This window comes from Notamacropus eugenii, chromosome 3 (assembly GCF_028372415.1).
Source record: "Notamacropus eugenii isolate mMacEug1 chromosome 3, mMacEug1.pri_v2, whole genome shotgun sequence".
NCBI lineage: Eukaryota > Metazoa > Chordata > Mammalia > Diprotodontia > Macropodidae > Notamacropus > Notamacropus eugenii.
This window is the reverse complement of record NC_092874.1, coordinates 147,840,082-147,861,982: the sequence shown is the minus strand read 5'-3', so window position 1 is coordinate 147,861,982 and position 21,901 is coordinate 147,840,082. Positions and strand designations below refer to the sequence as shown.

At 40.5% G+C, this 21,901-nt stretch overlaps 1 protein-coding gene across 2 annotated transcripts in view; it reads left to right on the top strand.

Annotated features, from left to right (window-relative positions):
* Nucleotides 1–132: 132 nt before the first annotated feature.
* The window catches only part of BCAP29 (B cell receptor associated protein 29), a 64,291-nt gene continuing 42,522 nt past the window's right edge, over nt 133–21,901 (top strand). Inside the window, exons 1-7 of one of the 2 annotated variants that reach the window (XM_072653071.1) lie at nt 133–705; nt 970–1,042; nt 1,339–1,445; nt 9,366–9,466; nt 11,652–11,802; nt 14,563–14,698; nt 18,127–18,235. In XM_072653071.1, the coding sequence (XP_072509172.1) occupies nt 1,354–1,445; nt 9,366–9,466; nt 11,652–11,802; nt 14,563–14,698; nt 18,127–18,235 (589 nt within the window). In that variant the 5' untranslated portion in view covers nt 133–705; nt 970–1,042; nt 1,339–1,353. The remainder of the gene's footprint in view (nt 706–969; nt 1,043–1,338; nt 1,446–9,365; nt 9,467–11,651; nt 11,803–14,562; nt 14,699–18,126; nt 18,236–21,901) is intronic. The other variant, XM_072653072.1, reaches the window with a different exon arrangement.

Here is a 21,901-nt window from a genome sequence, read left to right as displayed (position 1 = left end):
AGGGACAGGGGAGCAGCACCGGATTAGGAAGGTCTGTCAAAGCCAAACAGAATTTTGTATTTGACGGTGGAGGCGATCACCAAGGTTAGGACAGAGGAGAAAGAGAAGAGAGCCCAAGACAGAGTCCTGTGAGACACCTAAGGCTGGAAGACAAGGCCTGGATGAGGATCTAGAACTGATGAGGCTGGCAGGAGGAGACCCAGGAAAGAGGGCCCTCAGAGGAGGGCTCTGGGGTCCAGTCACGCTGAGCCCTGGTCCCGGCACCTCACCGGACGGGCCGCTTCTCGGTTACGCTGTGAGGGTAGAAGGGCCCCAGACCCCACGGAAGCAGGCTCAGGAGGGAGATCTGGGGGAGCGTGTTAGGAAGGGCCAGAAGGCAGAACCCAACAAGGGCAGGCCCACGCGACGGAACCTTTCAGAAAGGAAGCCTGCCCGGGCCGACTTCGCGGGGCTTTCTCAGTCACCTTTGAACGCGATTTCCACGTGCAAAGCGCCTCCTCCACGGCCTCGCCATTCGGTGCACAAGGAAAAGCGGTGGCCCTGCGCTCCAGGAGCTCAAGGCCAGGGGACGTGGGTGCCGTGGGTCACCACTCGGAGGAGCTGGCCTGGGGCTGGCTCTGACGGGCTACCGGGCGCGGACCCGCATCGGTAAAAGGACGCGTCCGAACCTCTCCACTGCAGGCCGCTTCCCCCGTCCTAAGGGAGGTGAGTCACCCCCTAACCCCGCCACTGGCAATTACGATAATGACCCATGAACTTAATGGTGGGGCCACCCCCGAGGCCACTAGGGAGAGTGCTCCCTCCCCTCTAGCGGCTTGGCTGGAAAGAGCAGCTGGCGGGGGAGAGGGCGACGCCCCCGCTTCCCCTCCGGGCTCCAGCTACTCCGTCCGTCCCTCCCTCCCTCCCTCCTTCCCTCCTCTTCCTCCTCCCCTCCCCCTCCCCGCCTCAGCGTCTGACGTCCCCGCGCAGGGCACCAGCAGCACCTGCAGCAGCACGGCCCGCAGCCTCCGCCGCCGCCGCCGCTCCGGGCCCCCCCGCAGAGGTAAGCGCACCCAGGACCGGGCCTCCCCTGCCCGGGCCCCGCTGGGCCCCCACCCCCTGCCCGCGCGGCTCCGGCCGGCCGCTCTTTCCCGGAAGCTGCCCCCCCCCAACCGTGAACTTGGCTGGCGGCCGGGGGAGGGGGCGAATTTGGGCGGAGAGCGAGCGCCCCAGGCGGTCCGGGGCCCTGAGGGAGGAGGCCGCGGGCCTCAGGCGGCGCGGCGCGGCGGGGGGGCCAGCCCCTCCTCGGGGCCTTCCCGCGGGGCTCCAGCAGTGAAATGGGTGTGTTTGTCCCCGCAGGAGTGAAGCGCAGACATGACCCTGCAGTGGGCCGCCGTGGCCGGCTTCCTCTATGCCGAAATAGGACTCATTTTAGTCCTCTGCCTTCCGTTTATTCCTCCTCAGAGGTAGGAAACCTTTTCTTCCGACGCGCGGAGCCCCGTGCCCTTCTCCCACGCGGGCTCCGCGCCCACCCAGGGCGGGGGAGAGGGGAAGGGTCCCCGCGTGAGGGAGTCCTGATGGGTCACGGAGCATCAGAAACACCGTGTATCTCGAGAACAAGATTAAAGTGCTTTTTCAATGGAACTGAAGGGTTTTGTAAAGCTTCTGCTTCTTTCTGCCCTGAGGAAGTTGGCCCAGTCGGTTTTAATTCTGTTGGGGCCTGCTGTGTGGCCAGAAAGCGTTTCCTCTGAAAACGAGGTCTCGCCGAAGACTCCCGGGGTGGTAGCGATGACTGTCCTAATAGCTGGCGGGCCGCGCCCGACCCCCTCCGGACTTCCCCCGGCCCCCCGCTGTGGCTCAGGCGCCCAATGAGGGCGAGTTAACTGACAGTAAAGCATTTTCCTTACATTCTCACGGCTGCTGTCACGCTTTGGACAGTTGAGGTGAGTGAGAGCTCTGGATCGCACACGTGTCTGACTCCAGACCCTCCACTGCCTCGTAGCGATGCCCAGGACTTAGCCCGGGAGGAGGAGGATGGGGGAGAACCCTGTCTCTGCTGCCCACTGCCTGCGTGGCTGTGGGCCAGTCGTTAGCCTCTCGGTGTCCCCGGAACCACGTAAGGCCATGGTGTACTGTGGATTTGCCCATCCACAACCTATAAAAGGAGCGCCCCATACTGATAAAATCACATACTAGACCAAACCCATCTTTCATGCTTCAGCACTTTCCGTGTTAGTTTGTTTCATGTTCCCACATAAAGCACAAGCCAACCTGGGATACAATGTAATTGCCATTATAGGGCAAAGAGTTACCGTTCTTGACATTGCAGCAATAAAAGTACTGTCCAATTTGTGTGTCTTCAGGAACATAAATCAGTGATTCTCACATGTAGCCAATAGTTTTCATTAGGGATTCATTCATGACTTTTTTTAACTACCTTTGCTTTCATCATGTCCGCATCTCTGGGTGAGGAGCATTCTCTACCAAAGCACATCAACAACCAGCAAGTCAATAAATTAAGAACTTACTGTGTGCCAGGCACTGTGCTAATGAGCTCTAGCAAAGGCGTGATTGGCCTGGACACTGCTTAAATAGAGGTTCTGGGAGGAACCAACTAATCAGAGCAAGGGATCCAGGAGTAGAAAGTACTTCTGAGGACAGAATGAGCTTTCAGAATGAATACTCCATACTCCAGTATGGTGAAGAAAGAATAGGGAGTCATCAGCCCCTTTTACAGAGAGTTATTTGAGGCACTAAGGTTAAACAACTTGCCTTGGGCCACATAGACTTTATAAGATTCCTGGCTATGAGGCTATCTATTGGTTTCTCCTATAATATGCTGCTTCTCATTATAAATTCATTCATTTCAAGGACACTAAAACAATAAAAATGGATCCACTATTATAGGATGTATTTTAAAACTTTTGCTAAAACACAGTTTGGTTTTGAATTAGTTTTTGATATTCAATTGCTGGTACTCCTATAAAAATATTTCTAATTATTCTACATCTCTAAAATGATATTTGGGCACTTAACACCTTATAGTCTGATGAAATACTTTGTTCTGGCCCCTGAAGTACTCTGCTATAAGTGATAACTCTTTATGAGTTAATCACATATAGATCAAAAAGCATGACAACCAGAACGATGAAGCAGATATTTGGTAAAAATTACTTCAATTAGTTTTATATTCACTCCTGTTATTCTTTCACAAATGCAGTAATATAGACATTACATTAAAAATGAAATTTGTTATTGAGACATAGAGCTGTAAGAGACATCAGAGCATAATTTGGCTTGCATCCTAGTCTTCAGGTTTATTCCTAAAAAATATAGAGATAGATATCTTCTTCATACTTTGGTTGCTATGGCCAAAGAGAAAACATTGTTCAGATCAGATCAACAAATCAAAACTACACGTAACTGATTCGCTGTTTTCTATTGCAGTATCATTTCAAAGACCCACATACAATTTAAAACAAAAAGTTAGCAATTACTGTGATCTCTACCAGCAACAATAGATATTTACAAATGCCTACCTTGTACAGGGCTATGTAGTATGTGGTATGTACTAGGAGAGAAACTAAGTTAACTGTCCTTGGGGAGTTTAGAGCCTAGTAGGGGACTAGGACAAAAACACAGATCACTATTATGCAAATTGTTACATGTTACCTGAATTAAAAGAAATGGAACACAAAGCATCATAATGTGAAGTCTGAGAAGTCATTACCAGTTAGCAGGATCTTGGAGTCTCAGGTGGAAGGGATCTCAGAGGTCCAGTCCAACCTGTAGCTGAATAGGAATCCCATCTGTATCATTCCCAACCAGTGGTTATGGAGATCTCCACTCCTTCCACAGACAGCCTATTCCATTTTCGGTTAGTTACGATGGTTAGGAAGATTTTCTTGAAAATAAACCCAAGTTTGCCTTTTGACAAATTGCTCATTGCTGTTAGAACTCAGTCTGTCCCCTGAAGCCAAGGAAAATAAGTATAATCCCTCTTCCATGTGACATCCCTTCAGTTGAATGAATTATTGAATTAATAGTTGAAAAAATAAAGCATTTATTAATCTGATCAGTGTTTCATTTTTAATGTTAAGGAAGACTTCCCAGAGGAATTAGCAGTTGAGTTGAACTTTAACAGATTGGTAGACATTCCCTGGGACAACCAGGTACCACAATGGATATTGATTGCCGGGCCTGGAGTCAGATACTTAACTAGCTTTGTGACCCTATCTCAGTTTATCTCAGTTCCCTAATCTTTTGTTTGTTTGTCCTAAAATGCCATAGTTTGCAAGTGAATTGGACTTAAGTGAGGGAGGTCTGTGCAAAGTCTTCAACCTCACTTTCTCCTCCAGAGCCATCTGGGTCCACTGGCAAGATAGAGATCAGAATGACTGGAGAAGGCCCTGGATGCAGTATAGTCTTTTTAAGTTTTTAAGTTAAAGTCTTTAAGTTTTTAAGTTAAAGTCTTTTCCAGATCTCAGTTTGAGTGAAGCAATGCCCATTCAGTGATTAAAGCTAGGTAAAGCTAGGTAAGAAATGAGGCCAAGAACGACCTCTTACTTATTAAAAAAAGGAAATATATCTGGGAGGAAGACCCTCAGGGTTTCTGGCCAAAACAGAAACATTTGCTATTTACACTCACTCTGAGCCATTAGGGCCCAAACAATGATGAAGAGAGGCTTGGGCTGGGACCTGCTCTAAGAGAAGAAATGAATCATAACATTTTTTAGAACTCGGGTCATCGGTCCCAACCCCCCTCATCTTACAAAAGAGGGAACTGATTTCCCAAGAAGTTAAATGACTTAGGGCAAGGCCAAAACAGGAATCTAGGATTCTTGCCCTTTTATTACAATTCATACATTGAGTTAATTTTATTTTCACATCCTCAAAATGTCTATGTCTAGTATTTGTTGGTAGTTACAGTAACAGTGTACTGTATTTATGAAGGGGGGAGAAAGTAAAAAGGAAGGACGGAAACCAGTATTTATACTAAGTGCCTATTGTGTGCCAAGCGCACTTTACAGATATCTCATTTGATCCTCACAACAACCATGGGAGGTAGGTACTATTATGACTGATCCGCATTTTATAGATGAGGAAACTGATATTTTGGATGTTGTATATCTTTTTGTTAATTTTAGAAATAAACTAATATAGTCAATTTCCTGAGTGGAATACTAATGATTCAAATGTGAGCTTTTGCTCAAAGACAGGAAATAGAGGGACAGACACAAGGCCTGGTTTTGCCAGGGTGAATTTTTCACTCTTGTTCAGCACCAGTTGCCTCATTTCTTTTTTTCCAGGTATCTTTCGTGCAGCATGTTTACATGCTTTTAAAATGACATACTTGTAAGTAGATTCAAGGCAGGAAGAAATGGCATAAATTATCCCCCAAAATGAAGTAGCACTTTTCCAGATTTATCTCACTTGATCCACACAAAAACCCTGGGAGGTAGGTGCTAACCTGAGGCAGATAGAGGTTAAGTAAACTGCCTGGGATGAGGACAGCTAGCAAGGTCAAATTTGAAACCTGGTCTTCCCGCTCTATTCACTTGGCCACCTAGCTGTTTTTGAGACTCCAATGGATCTGTGATCTAGGTAACTCTCCATTGCAGATCACAAACCAGTCCATGCCTGCCCATCTTGTGCAACTCTTGTCCCATCCTCCCAAAAGGAGGTCCACCCAACCTTACAGAGACCTAAGAGCTGACTATAAATAGCATATATACATAATCACCTCTAATACTCATCATAATTCTGTTCTATATTATTCCATCCTCACTTTACAGAGGAGGAAACTGAGTCTAAGAGGTTGGATTTGCCTGCAGTCACACATTAAGCATCTGAAGTCAAATTGGAATGCACACCTTCCTGATTCCTAGTTCTCCAGCTGTATTACTTGAATTGTAGTTGTTTAAGCCTTGGGCTTAGGACAACTAGTTCTTCAGGTAGAGATTCATTTAGAATGTCCGATGTGGACGGCTTCCTGCCTCTCTGTGCTATGTTTTCTTTGTCTCTTTGGTTCCACTAGTGTGTATAGTAGGCTCTGTGCTATGAAACTGCAAGTACTTGATGCTGATTAAGCTTTTTGAAGGAGTTAAACTAGAAACTGGGTCTTTGCATTCAGAGAACACCTTAAGAAAGGACTTTTTAAAAGTTAATATTGGGGAAAAACCTAGCAGGACTTGGAACACTAGTTTAAAGCTGGGCATTAGAAACTCATCTGACCAAATGAAGTATATGGAGCTTTGCCCCCTGGAAAGATCTCATACTAGAGTCTAATTACTGGACTAGTGAATCTTTTATATTTCAGAGTTATTTACCACCATTAGACTAGGGCAGGAATAGGAAGAGTGTGAACTGTCAGAGACCAAGAAGTAAATTAGACCCATAACAGGATTTGAACACAAATTGGTGTTCCACTACACTCACTCTACAGGAGAACCAGGAGAAAGCAGTATCACAGAACCCAAAAAATAAGAAGGAAAGGGGCATATGGGGATGGCCATTCAATCAATGGATTCATCAATAAGCAATTTTTTAAGAATCTACCCATGTGCTGACACTAGGGATAGTATTCCCAAGAAGGAAACAGCTCTGCTCACAAGGAGTTTATGTTCTAGTGGAAGAGACAACAAACATGAAAATAAATTAACATAAGCATATGCAGAGTAATTAAATATAATTTAGAAGAGAGGGCACTAGCCAATTGAGGGAATCAGGAAAGACTTCTTGTAGAATATGATATTTGAGCTATTTTAAAGGACAAGAAGGTCCCTATGAGACATACAGAGGTAAGAGGGAAGTACATGGAGGACAACCAGTCCAAAGAGATGGATAGATGAAGTATTGTGTGCAAGAAACAGAAAAAAGTTTGGCTGGATAGCCAAGGGGGCAGGGGTGGGGGGAGGTAAAGAACATTGAGGCAGGAAAATTAGGTTGGGGCCAGATTTTCAAATCTGGTTGCGATTTTATGTGTGATTCTAGAAGCAATAAGAAGCCAGTGGAGTTGGGGGAGTTACATGGTCTGATATGTGCTCAAAATTTCTTTGGCAGGAATGTGCTCTTGTGTGAGATTTGAGGCAGAGAGACCAGTTAGGGAGGTGTTGGAGTACTCTAAGTGAAGGGTGTGCTGGACTTGAACCAAGATAGTAGCTATGTAAATAGAGGGACAGGTTGAATCTAAGACATGTCAGGGAGGTAGAATTGTCAGGATTAGGCAGAATAACACTGAAGTTACAGACCTGGGAGACCAGAAGGATGCGAGTATCTTCCCCAGAAATAGGAGAGTTTGGAAGAGGGGAGGTTTGGGAGAAATGAGACCAGTTTTTAACTTGTTGAAGTTGAAATATGGGTCTGAAGCACAAGGGAGAGACTAGAGCTATAGATCTATCTATCGATCTATTAATGTCTATGTACAGTACTGCCATGAAAACCCAGAGAAGAGAGAGTATACAGAAGGACAAGATGATCAGCAGTGTCAGATGGAGCAGAGAAGTCAAGAAGGAGGAGGACCAGGGAAGGCCTGTGTTATGTGACAATCAAGAGATCATCAGTAACTCTGAAAAGAGCAATTTCAATTGCATGATGTGATAGGAAACCAGATTGCAAACGGTTGCCGAGTGAGTGAGAGAAGAGTAAGTGAATGTAAAAAGCTTTTTCCTAGAGTTTGGCTGAAAAAGGGAAGTGAGATACCAGATGATGGCTTGTGGAGATGTCAAGTGAGAGTTTTTTAGAAGTGGCAGGATTTGGGCACCAGTGTCAGATGCTACATGAAGGTCAGGGATGATGAGGACTGAAAAAAGTCAATTAGAGTTATTGGTAAACTTTGAGGGAGCAGTTTCAATAGAGTGGTTGGGTCAGAAGCCAGATTGCAAGATGTTAAAGAGTGAGTGGAAGGTAAAGTAGTGGAGACAGTAAGTATAGACTACTTTTTGTTGTTCAGTCATGTCTGACCCTTCATGACCCCATTTGGGATGTTCTTGGCAAAGATACTGGAGGAGAAGTTTGTCATTTCCTTCTCCAGCTCATTTGAGGTAGGATTTGAACTCAAGAAGATGTGTCTTCCTGACTCCAGGCCGAGCACTCTAGACACTGTACCACCTAGCTGCCTGTAGGTTTCTTTAGTCTAGCAATAAATTGAAGACAAATAGGATGTTACCTAAAGAGAATGGAAACCACTCAGCAAGCTCTGATCAAGGCAGAAGGCTTTTGTTTGTTTTAGGCAAATTCAGGAAACCGGACCAGGTGTGGTGGTGATGATTGGGAGGGAGGAGGAAGATAAGGAGAGCTTGAAAGTATGTAGGGTTGTGATATTAAGGCCAGAAGTGAACTAGCCTTAATTTCTGAATGGGCATTGCCTCAGCCATTTCCAGTCATCCTGATCTATATCTGGCCACTAGACCCCAGATGGCTCCAAAGGAGAAAGTGAGGCTGGTAACCTTACACAGCCTGCCCTCATTTAATCCAGTTTACTTGCAAGTCATGGAATCATCTTCCTGATGTTCCCAGACAAACAACAAGAAGTGATAAATGGAGTAAGCTTAGTGGTGGAGATAGGAGATGGGATTAACAATATGTGTGTAAGGGCTGGGAGGAGGCTTACTTGGCAAGGAGAGAGATTTTGAATATAGTTCTTAGTAAGCAAAGAGCTTCTGATAGATGGCCTCAGTGGAATCAGGAGGTAGAGATATCTGTTGAGAAAGAAAGGGGATGGATTTAAGGGCTTAAGGAAAGAAGAGCAGTTTTAGAACAGTTGCAGTGGAGAGTGTGATAGGGAGTCAGTGTAAGTGGAGGGAAGGAGGGAATGAAAATTTTTGAGGTCTGAAGTATAAGAGATTAGGGAGCTTGAGTAGGGTGACCTCAATTTTCTCAGGAGATAAAAATCATCTGCTAAAAGAGAGACTAGAGATAGAGTTCAGGGCTTGAGAAGAAAGCTTGTGACATCAACCAAATATATTGGTTAATCAGAGATGAGTAAAATGATTGCTGTACATCAGGGAGGGCCCAGCAGAGGCCAAATATGAATTTGTAGGGTTTCACAACTTGGGCATGAGACTGCTAAGATATTTTTGTTAATGTTTTTTCTTTTTTAATGAAATAACTGCTTAACTTATGGGACATTCTTATGTAAGATCATAGTTTTAGAGTTAGAAGGAACCCAAAAGATCATAAAGCTTAGCCTGCTCATGTTCTGGGTGAGAAAAAGTGAGGCTCAGAGAGAAATAACTTGCTTCAAGAACATATAACTAGTGAGCAGCTGAGTCAGAATTGGAACCTGGGTCTTCTGGTGGAGCTCCCAGTGGGTGGGGATAGAAGTCAGACCCCACCATCACCCCCCTTCCCCTCATGGACTGCTCTTGCTATTGTGTTCTGTCTAGATGGCAAAAGATTTTCACGTTCCCACTCTGGGGCAAAATCGCACCTTACTGGAACAAGGCATTCCTTACAATTATCGTCCTGCTGATTGTTCTGTTTCTTGGTGAGTACTACATTTCTCCTGTGGATGTATATAAAAGGTTCTGGCTATTTTTGGTTTTGTTTTCTAATTTAAAATTTAAAGATGGTTTATGTATCTTTGATTTATGAATGTTTCCTCAACTATTCAGTGCTAATTGTGCCTATAGCATCACTAGGATGGGGTGGCAGGGGAGTCATAGATTTCATTGAGTTGGATCATCTGTTCCAAACCTCTCACTGTGCAGATGAGAAGATGGAGGCCCAAAGGAACACAGCTAGTTATTGGCATGCTCCTGGCACACATGTTCCTTCTTTCCCATTTACTATGTACATTGGAACACTTTTTTCCCCACAGAAACAGTATCATGGTATAAAACAGTCTTTTGACTCCCAGATTGACCCTCAAAAGTCTGTTGAATCCCGTTGGGTGGCTGAAATATTACATATTTGCAACTGTATTGTTTTGTGCTTTAAAAAAAAAAGATTTTAAATGTTCAGTATTTCATAGCTTAAATAATTTATATGTTATATAATTATAGGTTACTAAGTTTTTGTTGGCTACCCTAGGAACCAAACCATTTTATGGTCATGTCTGTATAAGATGTAATTTCTGTTCCAAACTTAAAAATAAACATTTGGAACACAAGACGTTTGTAAATTAGAGATTGATCTGTGTTCTGGTAAGCTGAAAAAAGGTCATACACATTCAAGCCTCAGACTTAGCACTGGACGTATCACTAAAATTCTCTGCACCTTAGTTTTCTCACCTGTAAATTGAGGGGGTTGGACTAAGTGGCAAATGAGATAATAACAATAATGTTCATAATCACTATTGTGATAACATTTATGTAATTATTTATGGTTCATAAAGTGCTTTTCATATATTATGTCAAAGAACTTTTTAAATCTTAGAGTGTTGTGTGTAAGCTAATGTTATTATTACTCTGTGATCTTGTTTATTTGGAGGGGGTGACAGTATATAGGAAGACAGTATGTCATCATTTTATTGAAACAAACTGAGTTCCTGATAGGTTGTGGTCATATGAACAACAGAAATAAAATATGGATCACATGCCTCCATTGCTTTGTCTGCTTCAAGGTCAAGGGCAAACCTTGATTTAGAGCTAAAGTCTCTTGAGTACTCTTTGTGGTGTCTGGTTATGTGGCATTCCCTGTCTGAGCAGGTTATACTTTATGAGATTTTGCAAAAGAAACTTAGATTACTAGGATGTTAAGAATGAGAAGGACCTTGAAGAGCAGCTAATCTGATGTTATATTTTTTTTAAAAATTGATGAAATGGAGGTTAAGAGAGGTTAGGGAACTGACTTGTCCAAAATCATTTGGCTGCGTAATAGCAGAACCAGAACTAAAACTCAATACATGTTTCATAGCTCTAAGACCAATGCTCTTTTCACTGCATCATACTACCTAGAAATATTTATAGGCCCATGAGTAAAAAACAGCATAACTGTGAGAAAGAACCTTTCTCTTTTATTGAATTTAACCTTTTCCAGCTAACTAAAATCTGTTGTTGTTTTTTTATCCACTCATTTTTTTCCACCAATTTAAAAAAAGTAAAAGAAAGCATTTATAACAAATATGCAGAATCAAGCAAAATAAATTCTTTCATTGGGCATATCTGAAAAAATAGATGTCCTATTCTGCACCTTGAGTCCATCACCTCTTTCTCAAGAAGGTGGATGGCATCTATCATCATCAGTCCTCTCAAATCACTGTTGACCTGAGTAAGAGAACTTTATTAAAATAGAGTTTAAATGTTTAATCAAGACTTAAAGGTAAATCACAGCAGACATTACCAGCCCATGTTTTGTGATTTAGATAAAACCTGTCCTCTTTTTGGTGTTAAGGTCCTCTGACACCTTGAAAGTTGTTTATATGGAGAAACAGAACCCAGTCGTATTAAAAGATGCCAAACAATGTCAGATGGTAAATAGAAGTGACAAGTGAGCAGCACAGGTCGTTAAGTGCTTTGGGAATTCAGATGACACCAAAAGTCATTCCCCAAGCATCTGTTGAGCATATGGTGCCTGGAAGTTATGATAGACAGAAAAATGAGAGTGCAATTCGTAGCCTCTAAGAGCATTACAAGTTCTACAGACTCCCAAATAAAATGGTGAATTAATCTAAGACTTTTTTTTTATCTTTGTGTAAGGCAACAAACAGCTTTTCCCCCCCTCTTTTATAGATGCTGTGAGAGAAGTGAAGAAGTATTCCGTCAGTCATGGGCTTGAAAAGAGTTCAAGTAGCCATCCCAGTGCTTATGAACATGTGCAGATGAAACTTTTTAGAGCGCAAAGGAATCTTTACATTTCTGGATTCTCCTTATTTCTGTGGCTGTAAGTAAAAGGCTCTAACTTTAAAATGAACTCTCCCCCCCCCCAAAAAAAAACGAGTCGATTTTCCCATCTGCTTATTAAACCTTCTCTATCACATTGGTGGCTTTACTAAAGAAACTCACTGCCTTACTTAAATAGCAGAATATATGTACTGAATTGAGAATTGGATTCTTAGATATTGTTCTTGGTTCCTAAAATTCTAGATGTCTTCTTTGAGTAAATGTGGCTCCACCAAGATCAAGGTTATACAGCATATGCAGAGAAGTTTCTTTATAAGTCAAAAACCAGTCCACAGAGCAAGCAGCTACCTCTCAAGACTGTCCCAAGAAGCTGCTTTCACTGGCTCTGTCACACTACAATTCCACTAAACATTTATTCTTTTTTATATAATATGCTTTAGAGCACTACTGAAATACAAATGCTATCTGAGAGATTATAGATGACCCATTAGCAGCACAACTTGACTTGCTGGTCACTTAATGTACCTTGCAGTAATGAGATGATAGACTGATGAGTCATAATGGGATACTAATGGGGCCAGATGCAAGCATTTGTAAGTACTAACTGTGACCTAAGCACTTCTCTAGACTTTGGGAATACAAAGACTGAAACAAACTGGTCCATGATCTCCAGGAGTTTATACTCTACCAGGGAAGATGGCATTTACATAGGTAAAAATGTATACAGAGTAAATACAAGGTAGTTTGGAGAAGAAGATCACTAGAAATTGGGAGGATAAGAAGCAGCTTAATGTAGAATATGGTACTGTAGCTGAGTGTTGAAGGAAAGAAAGGACTGTAAGAGGTGGGGGTGAGGTGGGAAGCCAGTTGAGGGTAATGCCTAGTACAGAGGCATAGAGTTGGGGAAGGGGAAGCCGTGTGAAAGAAAACAGCTAGAAAATCAGTTTGGCTGGACCATAGAGTACAGTAAGGGGAGTCATTTGTAATCAGTTGGGGCCTGATTGTGAAGGGCTTTAAAAGTAAAACTGAGATGTTTGTAGTTTATTCTAAAGTCAGTAGGGAGCCAGTGTAGAGGGAGAAGTTTAATATGGTCAGATCTGTACTTAAGGAACAGACTTTTGTAGCTCTCTGGAGGACAAAATGAAGGCAGACACCCCAATTAGGAAGCCATTAAATCATCAAGTGAGAGGTCATGAGGCTCTGAACCTAAGGTGGTAGCTGTGTGAGTAATGAGAAGTGGATGACACGGGAGATGATGCAGAAGAAACAGCAAGATTCGGCAACTGTGATGGAAAAATAGGATGAGGAAGGATGAGGAGATGAAGAAAACACCAGTGTTGTGACTCAATAGGAATAGGGAAGTTCATAAAAAGGGTGGGTTTGGGGAAAACTGTAAGGAGTTTGGAGATAATGAGCTTGAGATTCCTGTGGGACTTCTGGTTTGAAATAGCAGTTTTGAAATAGTCATTTGGTAAAGTACAACTAGAGCCCAAGAGAAAGCCTAAGACTGGTTGTATAGATTCAGTAGTCTTCTGGTAGAAATGGTAATTAAATTGATGGGAGCTATGAGGTTACCAGATGATAGACTATAGGGAGATGTGACAAGAACCCAGAGCAGAGCCTTGGGGTACACCAGGTAAGGGGCACGATGGTGCTCACCATAGATAGTGAGCCAGCAAAGAATACTGTGAAGCATCAGTCACATAGGTAAGAGGAGAACCAGGGGAGAGTATCCAGGAGGACAGAGGGGTCAGCAGTGTTGCATGCAGCAGAAAGGTCAAGAAGGATGAGAGATGAGAAAAGACCATCTCATTGGTGACTCTGGAAAGAGCAGTTTCATTTGAGTGGTGAAACTGGAAAGAGTTGAGGAGTGAGTGAGAGGAGGGGAAGTGAAGGCAGCAAGTCTAAGAATTTGACTGCGAAAGAGAAGAAGTCAGGATGATAGCTTGCAGAGATGGTAGGGTCAAATAAAAGTTAAGGATTGGTGAGACTTAGGTGTTTTCAAAGGTATCAAGAAAGGAACCAGTATACAGGAAGAAGTTAAAGTATAGAGAAGGCAGGGATAATCGAGAGGACGATCTACTGGAGAAAACACGATGAGAGTGGGGATCAAGAGTCCATTTGGTGGAATCATCTTTGTGAAGGCGAGGACCACCTTCTTGTCACAGACCAAACTGAAGGAAGAGTGCGTTGGGGTGATGCTCCAAAGAATGGCTCTGATTAGGGTAGGGACTGGGGAGAAGGGAAAGAGAAATATGGGAACATGAGGCAGCCATGTTCATCTCTTCAGTACCAAGAGATAGTACTAAAAGGAAAGAGGAAGTAGAAAAGAAGTGACAACAGAGTCAGAAGCTCATGACCATACTTGGCCACATACTACATACATACTGAGTTCTAGCTGGTGGTTGGTCAGTAAGCACTCTAGTGTTGTACCCTGCTAGCATATTTCTGGGCACTAGTAATTGATCACTGTATTACACAGTGTATGTAACTGTGTTACACCTGTAATCTTCCTTTTAAAAGCGTGTCAAAGAGAAAGTCAGTTGATAGTAGATTTTTTTTTTTTTTGGTATTGTGAGCCCTCCCTCTGCAGTTTATAATGAGTCCTCCTTTCTTTCCCATCCTTTTTACTCGTACTTTGGGGTTTCAGAAAATCTGTAGCTGAGTAATAAAAGCCATTTTTTTCAGTGTGTAGACATCTACTTCAAAAATAAGATTAATAATTTCTTTCTCTGCATATGACTCCCAGGACAAGTATTTGTCCTAATTATGAGACTGCAATTCCTTGAATTTTTCTTAGTGTATTGCGACGTCTGGTTACTCTCATTACTCAACTGGCCAAAGAGTTGGGAATCAAAGGAGTGCTGAATATTCAAGCAGACAGTAACAATAAGGCTGCCAAAAAATACATGGAAGAGAATGAAAGGCTAAAACAGGTATTTATTATTCTTTTTTCATCATCCCTCACATCCCCCCAATGACTTATAGCAAATTCACTTTGTAAAAAACTGAATGTTTCCAAAGTATGTTGAGGGATTTTTTTTTTGTCAGTGAGAAAGAATAAATTGGTTTTTTTCTAATTTATTAATGAAAGGCAATGTAATATAGTCAACAGGGAACTGACCTTGAAGGCAGAAAGACCGGAATATAAATCCTGCCTCTAATACGTTATTTGAGTGATGCCATGGTCAGCTCATTTAGACTCTCAGGTACAGATGTGTTGTTGGTATGCATTGATAAATGAAGCTTCCACCCTAGGAATGCCCCATATATGACATTATAGGTTCATATCCTCAAAAAATGGTTAGTAGGAAGTGTCTGAAAATAGAATTGTTTTGTGCTATTTTCTCTCTCAAGCCCTTGGCCTTCCCTTTGCATTAATTTGTTCTCACTATTTTTCCTTGAGCTAGTTTAACTCAGGCAGAAAATTATGCATTGTACCAGTGTTTATCTGTGGGATCCAGCCCCTAGGGGACCATGGGTAATTGTGCTCGGGGTAGCATGAATTTATATTCAAAACCCATAAATAAGCAAATGTACTACCTTTTGTAGGGTGCATAAATATGTTTCACACATGAATTTGTTACTGTCAAATGTAGATAGACAATGAGAATAAAAAGATACAAATCCATTAATTAGTGTTAACTTAATTCATAGAAGCTTTTCATTATGAATTTTGATAGTCAGCAAATAATGATGTGACTGATCTATTGATGTCACAAAAGGGTCTCCTAAGTTGGGAAAGTCTCTTATAGTGTCATTTCCTTCTCCAGTCACTTAATATAATGGAATAATAATAAAGCAATAAATAATAAAAGGAGTTAAACAATCTGCCCACCCCTAAGCTGAGTTGGAGTTTGTGGACCTGTATAGCACAATCAAATATTCTACTAGTATACTGTTGGAGATAGCCTCATGTTCCACCATCTGGTGGCCCATCCCACCCTTCAACTGCTTTGTATAGGCTAAATGATGTTCCCCAGCAGAGACATGAATTGGACTAAATAGCTTTGTGTGCTAAATTGTTCCCAAAGTGTATATTTTTCCTATTTGAAGATAAAGAATTAAAATTCACAATGTATTGATTTTGATTGAAATGCCTAACCCCATAGTCCTAGATAATTTTCATTTTCATTGTTCCTCTGACACTTAGTAGCTCTATGATTTTGGGGAAAGTCACCATTTCTTTGTGCCTCAGGTTACTCAAACTGAAGGCACTGGACTAGGTAATCTCTAAGGTAGTTTCTCACTATACAGTTTGTGTTCATATGAACATTCAGGGCAGATGATCTCTAAGAGCTCTTCTTGGTCTAAAATTCTGTGAATCTGGAAAAGATATGAGTAAAAGTCAACCTTTTCATTGAACTGTTTTCAGGTTGGAGTAGGGTCAGGTGCTTTCAGTTTTGCTACATTTTAATGCTAAGATTAATTGAGGACCAAGTGAGTGGAAAAATAAAAGTTTACCCTATTGTTTGTATATGTTAACTTTCAGATTGCAGGTTGACTGACCTGTATCCAGCATCAAATTCAGTGTCACCCAAGTAACACATAATACAATGGGCACTATTTCTTCTTGAGCTAGGTTAGATCAAGCAGGTACAGTTGTGAAAAATCCCAGCTCTTGTTTATAACACTGATACAATCCAATATTTCTAAGTAAATAACATAACAATGCCAGTAAGACTGGTATAAACATTCTTATTGATCAGTACTCCCTCCTTGCCCTCCACTCCCCTATGCTTAGGTAAGGAAATAGCAACCAGAAGATTTTCCCAACTCTTCTTAAAACAAAAATAATCTGCCAGGATAGGAAAATCCCTCACATTGCAATTGAAATAGAGGAACTTATTCTCATTTATTTTCTGATAAGATTTGTCAAGTATGCATAGAGGTTCTCCAGTGCTTTTCTTTTTGTCTGTGAACTTAGCCTTTTATAGATGGATCTGCTTGGGGTAAGAAAGGAATTTCTCAACCTTGTAATTACTTGCAGTCTGTTGGAAATTATTTTGTACAGTTTTACATGGTTTGCACCTCTGCTGGCCCACCTCCCCAAACCGTATTGTACTTTAAATTTTTTTTATTTAATTGTGTTGATATCTTTTCACATCACTAAAATTTTCCCCAGTATCTTTCCCCATTCTTCTGCCAGGGAACCATCCATATAACAAATATTTTTAAAGAAAAAAAAGAGAGAGAAAATCTACAAAGCTGATAGATATGTTGGAAAAGTATGAAAATCTGTGCAAAATCCCAACTTTGCAAAAGGAGTAGGGTTGGGAAGTATCTTCTCACAGCTCTTCTTTAAAATCATGCTTGTTCTTTGTGAAGTCGTTACATATATTGGCTTTTTTGTCTCAGCTTACTTCATGTAGTTCTTTCCATGTCTTCATAGGTATCATACCCACCACTTCTTGAAGTACAGTAATAATGGATATACCACAATTTGCTTAGCTCAATCAATGTCCGTTTACTTTGCCAAACTATATTGTTCTATGTGAGATACCACTGTCAAGTTGACTGCACTTTCTTTTAAGTTTCCTTTGTTTGGTAACCTTGAAATTACGTTGGTATAGACCTTATAAGGAATAGGTCAGATTTTTATATCAGTACTTCTTTAATTTCCATCCATATACAAAGGTGGTGAACCTTGGCCTCATGCTTTGTGTGTGTTAGGGTTTTTTTTGGTTTTTTTTTTTTTTTGTTTAAGTTTGTTGCTTCAGTCAAATGTTTTACCTTTGAAGTTATTTAATGTTTCCCTTTGCCTGTCTTAGATTAATTAAATGAAGAGAAATATCTTGAGGACTCTCATATTGAGTTTTTCATTATAATTCGAATTGTCTAGTATTCAGATTAAGTAAAAATAATTTAGGAGATTCACATATGAGTTAGTCATAGGTTTCCAAATGCCATGTATAGAAATAGTCCATAATGCATTCTCATAATGTCTCACAGACCCATCTCCCAACAACAACAAAAGTAGAGTGTTTTCTATTACCATTTGTTTGCTTAAAGATCATGATTATATACTTTTATTAGAACTGCTAGTAACATCAGCTAGGTAATTCAGCAGCTAAACATTACTACCTACTACTATGTGCAAGGCACAAAAGCACTATTTGTTTAATAATGTTAGTCACCTAATGTTTTAGATTCAGATTTTTCACCTTCATATTCCCTTTGAAGCTGGAATTTTAATTTGGTAAAGATGTACTTTTCTCATTTCAGGATGTTTCAGCTAGATTGTAACCAATAATTTAAAATGGATCCAGTCAAGTAGTTTATTCAATGTCCATTTCCCAAAAAAAAAAAAAAAGCACTATAATTCCAGCGAACATTAACTTTTTGCAACGTTGTTTTGTAATAGGCATTGGAGAAAACTGGCAAGGGAGATGAGCAGATGACAGATGCAGAAAATAAAAAGCTAATAGAAAATGTGGAAAAACTGAAAACCGAGTTAAAGAAGACTTCAGATGGTAATGTTCTGTGCATGTTTGAATGTAGAAGGAATGACTTGACTTTTTATACTATTATATTTCACTGTTTTCTCTAAAACAAAACTAACCTAGAAATGTCCACCTAACTGGAACATCATGGCCTATTTATAGATACTTACTAGAAATATAAAGGTAAAACATTGCTTCATCCAAAAGAAACATACTCTTGTTTTACAAAAACATTTTATGTTTTTCACAGATTTATGTTGTATACATAGGTTGTCTGACTTGGCAAAAGAATGATATTCCAGAAAATCTGTTTGTAAATAGATTTATGTAGAATGAATCATATTTTTCCATTCAGTTATTTTATCACTTCTGAGATACAGTCCCAAGGAAAATAGTTTCATCCCAAGAAAAATATTGCTTACTGTCAATATTAGCTCATAGTCGGTGATAAGCAGAGAAAAATCTTGCCATCTGTCAAATATAGGATGAATATCCACTAAAACCAGAGGGTGGGCACATATCCTGGACTTTTCCCCAAGGTGTACCTAGGGGGTAGGGGAAAGATTCGGGAGTCCATCTTGGGCCTTATTCTAGGCATATAGCTGCATGGGACTTGAGGGTGATTATCACAACCTCATCACCTTATGTGAAATTGTTACATCCTCTGCTGTTCCAATAAGCATTTAGGAAATTGAGATTTTGTTTATTTTTCCTGCTGATAAGTCAAGGATTGGGAGGATAGTTCTATTTTATAGTAGCACTACAGCTGTAGAGATAGGTTGGTCTCCTAGGACAGGGCCTGGGTTTAGGATATCTGTATTAACGAAGAAATGTTTCTGACAGATGGCGATCTTGGGTTTATTCCATATTGAATTCAGATATGTTTGTCCCTAGCTCATCTATTTTATTCCACTTATATACTTTCCTATTTTATACCACTACAAAATAATTCTAATAATTGCTTTAGATAATAGTTTGACAGGTAGTGAGAGACTTTATTTAATCCTCATTGTTCCTACTGTGACTCATTATTTTCCTTGAGATTCTAGACTTTTATTCTTCCAAATGAATTTTGTTATTTTTTTTCTAGATATGTAAAGTAATCATTTGGTATTTTAATTTATACTGATTTTTTTATTGGATTTCATTTTTATTGGATTTCATTGATGTTGAGACCTTCTAGTCAGGCACTTTCTCTTCTAGGTCAGATCTGGTCCTTCTTTGTGATTCATCTTCTTAGAGAAGTGCCTTGAACAATGAGTGCTTTAGTACTCTTTTTAGGGTCACTTCAGATGCCGGACTTGAATTCAAATCTTCCTTATTCTGAGGCCAGCTTTCTATCCACTATGTCATGTTGTCTCTTGGTATAGAGTTTAGTCTGTAAATTAATTTGAGCAGTATGTTTTTATCTTATCCTAGTGCAGCTGAACTTTGAACATTGAATTCCCTATCTGTTGATTTGTTTTCCTTTATTTCTGAGAGGCAGCCTATTGTTGTGCCTCAGAAGCAGCTAACAAACTTAGAGAGACTTGAGTTCAAGTCTTTACACTGACATCTGTACTGCTCTGCTGTTATTCTAAGAGAGTCACTTATCCTTTCAGTGTGTAAGCTACTCTTTTTTTAATTTGTTTTTTATTTAGCGTTTTACTTTTTCCTCAGTTATATGTAAAAACAATTTTTAACACTTGTTTTTAAAACTTTGAGTTCCAAATTCTTTCCCTTCTTCCCTTCCTATACCCTTCCCTCATTGAGAAGGCAAGCAGTTTGACATAGGTTATACATGTGCAGTCATGCAAAATATTTCCATAATAGTCATGTTGTAAAAGAAAAAAAGTTCAAGAAAAATTAACAAAGTAAAAAAAAGTGATTCAGTCTGTATTCAGACACCATCAGTTCTTTCTCTGGGGATGGGCAGCATTTTTCATCATAAGCCCTTCAGTGTTGTCTTGGGTTATTGTCTTGCTGAGAAAAACTAAGTAATTCACAACCAATCATCTTAAAATATTACTACTACTTTGTACAGAGTACATTTCACTTTGCATCAGCTCATGTATGTCTCTCCAGGTTTTTCCGAGTGTATCCTGCTCATCGTTTCTCATAGTACAATAGTATTCCATTACAATCACATACCAATGAAAGTCATGTCATCGTTTCCCTGACGTCATGGTCCTCTTTGAAAACGAAGGACAAACACAACAACTCAAACTGGATGTAGTTATCTATACTGTCACATATACAGATTTGAAAGTGGGTTGTGTACCATTAGAAAGGTAACTTAAGTGTGTCCCTTACCTACCAGTGTAGTCTGAGATCCATCTCTGCGGTTCTTCTGGCAATTCTTGATTATGTCTTACACAAATATTTCTTAGGAAATCTACCCAAAATGCTAGAGACTTTCTTTGGGAGCCCTGGAACTAGAGTCTAGAAGACCTGAGTTCAAATCCAGCTTCAGACTCTTTCTATGTAGCAAATCACTTAACCTGTTTCCTCATTTTAAAATGTAAATAATAACAAAAACAGGGTTGTTGTGAGGATCAAATGAGATAACATATATAAAGTACTTTGCAAACCTTAAAACACTATATAAATGCTAGCTATTATTATTTTGTGAGCACCACTGAGCCCTCAAGCTGTTAACATGTTGTCCCTCATTCTTGCTGTACAACAAGCCCACCTTCTTTTCTCCTCATTCATACATGTCCTGGTTGATATCATTTATCCTACATCTCATACACATAGTTCATATGTTTCAAGCTATTTATATCCACCATATAGCTTTTCTCTTGTGTTTGGGTCACCTGCACTTTGTGACATAATTTACAATTGTATATCATTACTTGGATAATATTGGTATAAAAAGATGTATTTTTTTTTGGAATCTTTGAATGTGCTGAGAAACTTCCCAAATGAAATCTAGCCCACTCTCTTGTTCCTCTACATTTCTTTGCCCTGTTTACTACATATCTACAGTGCCCAAGCAAGAGCTCTGTACTGATGGACAAACTCATTGAGCTCCCCATCCAACTGTGTGTTGGTGGCTGTCATTCATTTGTTTATTCCTGTGTGTATTGCTAGGTCTGTTTCTTTTTGAGTGCTTTTGGATCTCATGGGGAAGGTTTTATGCTATCAGCATGATGTCATTCATGAACAGGAAGCTCTGGAGAATGTGGTCGTGTGTAAGAAATCCTTCTTTAATACCTCCACCTTGGTCATTTTCACAGAGGAGGGTCTGTGCAAACACCTTTCTCATCTGTATCTACCTTGCTTGATCAATTATCAGGAGAGCCCTGAACGAAACTAACTCTGTATTTTGTATCTATTGAGGAAATTTGTATGATCAAAACATCTGCCTGGGAGACATTTTATTAGAGGAGCAAATTTCGGGTTGTGTCTTATTCCACCAAGTCAGCTGCTGTTTTAAAATATACAGGCAAACACTCAGAGAGAGAAATATGGAAGTCACTCACATATTGTAGCAGATCATGTTTGTGTATGTGTATGTGTTTGTGTATCATGTTCTGATTTGTTATACGATTTCTTTCATTTATCTTAGTCTGACTACATAGCATGACTATAGTGAAAATATACTCAATAGGAAAGTATATGTAGAATCTATACAGAATTGTATGCAGTCGTGGGGAGGGAGGGGGGGAGTGGGGGGTAGGTGGGGGGGATAAAATCACAATTGTATGGCAG